The sequence below is a fragment of the Dipodomys ordii genome, unplaced genomic scaffold (genome assembly GCF_000151885.1).
Source record: "Dipodomys ordii isolate 6190 unplaced genomic scaffold, Dord_2.0 Scaffold14, whole genome shotgun sequence".
Classification (NCBI taxonomy): Eukaryota; Metazoa; Chordata; class Mammalia; order Rodentia; family Heteromyidae; genus Dipodomys; species Dipodomys ordii.
Window position 1 is genome coordinate 138,191 of NW_012267230.1, and position 4,682 is coordinate 142,872.

The 4,682-nt window shown below is 38.1% G+C and overlaps 1 protein-coding gene across 1 annotated transcript in view; it reads left to right on the forward strand.

Annotated features, from left to right (window-relative positions):
* Positions 1–4,682, forward strand: part of Acsm3 (acyl-CoA synthetase medium-chain family member 3) — a 59,843-nt gene that overhangs the window by 16,924 nt on the left and 38,237 nt on the right. The window contains exon 2 of the mRNA XM_013011153.1: positions 4,126–4,399. Within this exon, the coding sequence (XP_012866607.1) occupies positions 4,181–4,399 (219 nt within the window). The 5' untranslated portion in view covers positions 4,126–4,180. The remainder of the gene's footprint in view (positions 1–4,125; positions 4,400–4,682) is intronic.

Below are 4,682 nucleotides of genomic sequence, written 5' to 3' on the forward strand. Positions count from 1 at the left end.
GAACCCAGGGCCTCATGCATGCAAGGCAAGCACTCTACCACTGAGCCACCTTCCCAGCCCCAGAGGTTAATATTTTTTCTTTGGTTAAACAAAGAAAAATAGGTTCATTTTAAGCTCCAAATAACCATCCACTCTCTTTTTGATGTTTCTAGGACTTTGAATGTGCATGTAGGATAAGGATGAACTCATGCTAAACTCTGATTCTACATAATATCAGTTGTGTGCAGTGTACTTATCCCCAGTGAAAACATTTGCATATGTTTTATAGTCTATAAACTTCCAGGGAACAAAACAATTTCTTGTTCACAACTGTATTTTCAACATTTACTATCAGTTTGTCATATAGTAAGTACTCAACAAATATTTGAATAAGCAGGTTCATTTTTCAATTTGAATATGTGTCTTCTATTTCTGTGTATGTGTGTTTCCTTTGTTATAAAGTAGAAATAATAAATCAGTGAAGGCTGTTTAGCAAAGTGCAGCCACATGCCAGATCTCAGAAAAAAAAGTTAGATTCCTGGAGAGACCTAAAATAACCACTTATTCCCATTTTTCTTGTTATGCTTTTTGTGTTCTCTCTCTCTCTGTAATATTTTTTGGCTTTGCTTAGCTATTTCTTTCCATGACAGCAGGTAGAACTTGTCTAATGAGTTTTCACATAGTTCTTCTGTTTGAAACATTTCATGGTTACCACTAAGTCAATATTTGTTGAATAAATAATCAACCATGGTAATGTACAAAGAATAAAGTGCAGTGCTCCAAAGTATTTGTACTAACTAGTTCAAATTATTGCCTCTTACTTGAATAGGATGAGAAAACTGGTATGATGGTTCATATCAACTTTAAAATACTATTTGTATTGAAAAAAAGAATCAGGGCATTTCTGTTCTAGAAAATACTTTCCAACTTTTATCCAAGTGGTCAAATGATATAGGCAGTTAAAGTGATTATCAATTAAAAACTAGGTTTTTAAAGAAATTATGTTGAAGTTATTCATTAGAATTCAGTGTAGCTTGAAAAAAATCTGGACCTCGTTGGCTAAAATACTAGCTACTTGGGAGGTAAAGATTGGGAGCATCATAGTTTGAGGCAGCTCAGGCCAAAAAAAAAGAAAGAAAGAAAAGAAAAGTTCACTAGACCTTATCTTTTACTAAAAAGCTGGGCAAAGTGATAATGTACCTATCCCAGCTACCCAAGAAGCATAAATAGTAGAATCACTTTCTTTTTTTTTGTCAGCCGTGGGGCCTGAATTCTGGGCCAGGGCACTGTCCCTCAGCTCTTCTGCTCAAGGCTAGTGCTCTACCACTTGAGCCACAGCACCACTTCCGGCTTTTTTGTTTTTGCTTATGTGGTGCTGAGGAATCAAACCCAGGGCCTCAGGCATGCAAGGCAAGCGCTCTACCACTGAGCCACCTCCCCAGCCCTAGGATCACTTTCTAAGCTAGCTTGCACATAAATTCAAGATCCTATTCAAAAATATAACATAAAAATTGGCTTAAGGTATGAGTTAAGTGGTAAAGTACCTATTATGTAAGTGCAAATCCCTGAGGCTGAAACATCAGCACTACCAAAAAAATTAAAAATCCTAAACACACACATGCACACACCCACACACAACCAGAATGAAGAACTCAGTGTACTGATAGAGTGAATACCTGTTGTGTAAAATATTACAGATATAAGAATTTATTATATTTGTTTGAGTGCATATAAAACAGCTCTGAAACGTTGCAGAGAGCCAGGCACTGGTGACTTATGCTTGTAATCCTAGGTACTCAGAAGGCTGAGATCTGAGGATTATGATTCAAAGCCAGCCCTGGCAGGAAAGTCCGTGAGACTCATCTCCAACTAAGCACAAATAAAAGCTGAAAGTGGCACTGTGGCTCAAATGGTAGAGCATAATCCTTGAGCAAAAGAAGCTCACAGATAGATCCTAAGCCCTGAACTCAAATTCTAGGACTGTCACTCTCCCCCCCACCTCCCCATGGCTTTGGACTGAGATCCTCAGTCTCAACTTCCTGATTATCTAAGATTATAAATATGAGCCACCAACATCCTTCTAAAAAACCAGATAAATTCTTACTTTACAGTAAGCAGAAATTTTATAAAAGCTTTCCTGTGAATGAAACATAGGACCAAAAAAATCACTGCTCTAATGAATTCCTATTGAGCTGAAGTAAAATCATTCAAATAGACATCCAAAAACCAGAGTTCTAGTACTAGCTCTTCTAGTACAAACTAAAGCCAGTTGGTGTCCTCTTTGGTGTCATTTTCTTTGCAGGTAGAAAATAAAGATGCTCAAACTGGATGGTCTCAGAGGACTCAAGATCACTGACTTGTGAAGTTCTCTCACAAAGAAGTAGGAGGTTCAGAACAAGTATCTAGATTCCCAATACATTCAGTACAATATCATGATGCCCAAATCCCAGGTCATTTAGGGTAAAACTTAGTTGATATCTGATATTATGCATTGTTTGGGCATTTCATCAACACAGAAACACCTCCACATAGCTAGTCTGTCTTATGTACTACACAACTCAAATTATAGTTAAATGTATGATTTAATGATTATGAGAGTAGTGCATGTTTCATTGTAGGAAAATTATAAAAAGTATGTTGAGGAGAACCTTAAATACTCATATACTGTATTTTATTAGCCTCAACCAAGTAAATGATATTGTGATCAAATGATTTCCCACAGACAGAAGCAGGGAGGGCTAGGTGACCCAGGGGCCCTCACCCACATAAAGATTAAAACCCTATATTACACCTACAAGCCTGAACTTGGTTCTAGTGTGGGTTCCTATTGGGAGCATGGGAACTGCAACCTACAACCTAAGCAGACTAACAGTGCTTTCATACCTAATTGGCGCTGAGAACTCCCCAGTTTGTTCATTTATAGATTATCCATTGTGAAAAAACTCCTTATTAGCATTTCTACACTACTTTTGAAATCTAAAAATGAAATTTATTAGAACAGAAAGTTCTAGCCCTTTGCAAAAGAGATTAATTTGGTGACTCAGATTTGTTTGTTGGTATTTTAATTCAGAGTCTCATAGATGTTAAGCAGTTGCTCTAACAGCCTCTTTTTTTAATGTCCTCTATTCTTTAACCTCCATTCTCCTCTGATTTAGTTATTTTTGCCCAGGGATAGCCTCAGACTGCCACTGTAGATTCCAGTATGTGATCCTTTTACCTGCAGCCTCCTGTTCACGCCACAATTCCCAGCTCATTAACCAAGATGAGATGAGGTCTTTGTGTGTGTGTGTGAGAGAGAGAGAGAGAGAGAGAGAGAGAGAGACATAGAGAGAGAGACAGAGACACAGAGAGAGACAGAGAGACAGAGACAGAGAAAGAGAAAGAAAAAGAGAAAGAGAGAGAGGAAGAGGAAGAGAGAGCACCAGAACCTGGATGCTATCCCTTAGCTTTTTTGCTCAAGGCTAGCTTGAGCCACAGCTGCACTTGTGAGTGCAGGTCTTTCTAACTTCTTGTCTAAAACCACTGTCCTCTCTATCTCTGCCTCTGAGTAGCTGAGATTACAGTATAATTATAGTGAGTTATTATGCCCAACCCAGATCTTTATATCTTTAGAAACACATATGAGGTGATAATACACAGAAGTCAAGAGAATGGGATGGGTTCAGAGCTCTGAGTTGAAACCCAACCAATACCTCTTACTAGTCATTTTTTCAAATAAATAAATAAAACAATACTCATTTAACAGGATTACTCTGAGAATGTAATGACAAAGAGTAAAGAGTATCTAAAACACCAAGCATAGTATTTAGAACACTGGGAGTGCTCCAAAATGGTGTTATGACAATTATGATTAATAATAAAAAACTTGTCAGTTTGGATTATTGCTACTTTGGGGATAGAAACAAATACATGAGGGGCTAGGAATGTGGTTTAGAGATAAGAGTGCTTGCCTTGCATGAATGAAGCCCTGGGTTTGATTCCTCAGTACCATACAAACAGAAAACACCAGAAGTGGTGCTGTGGTTCAAGTGGTAGAATTCTAGCCTTGAGTAGAAGCTCAGGGACAGAGACCCTGAGTTCAAGTGCCAGGACTGGCAAAAAAAAAAGGAAAGAAACAAATATATGACATTTTTGTTTGTCTTTTAGATGGATTCATTCCCATGGAAATCCTGAGTGTTAAAATATTCAATGAGACTAACTGATGTTAGTTCTTGTCACCATGGAGATGTTACTTCGTGTCAAGTGTTTTCAGCGCCTAGCAATTCCTGGATCTGTGAGGTGTTTGCATAAAGATTATAGAAAAGTAACTCCTCAAAATTTCTCTGACTATGAGTCCATGAAACAGGACTTCAAATTAGAGATTCCAGAATATTTCAACTTTGCTAAAGATGTCCTGGACCAGTGGACCAATATAGAAAAGGTATGGGACAAGGTAGAGACAGTCAACTACAGTTTCTCACCTGGGAATGATTTTGTCTCTTGAGAATATTTAGCATCATCTAGAAACACTTTTGTTTCCATGAGTGGGTAAGCAATTGGGGTGAATAGATGCTACTGGAACCTAAGATAGAGCTAAAGGATGTTGCTAAAAAACTAACATTATGTGGGGCTGGGAAGGTGGCTCAGTGGTAGAGCGCTTGCCTTGCATGCATGAGGCCCTGGGTTCGATTCCTCAGCACCACATAAGCAAAAAGAAAAAAGCC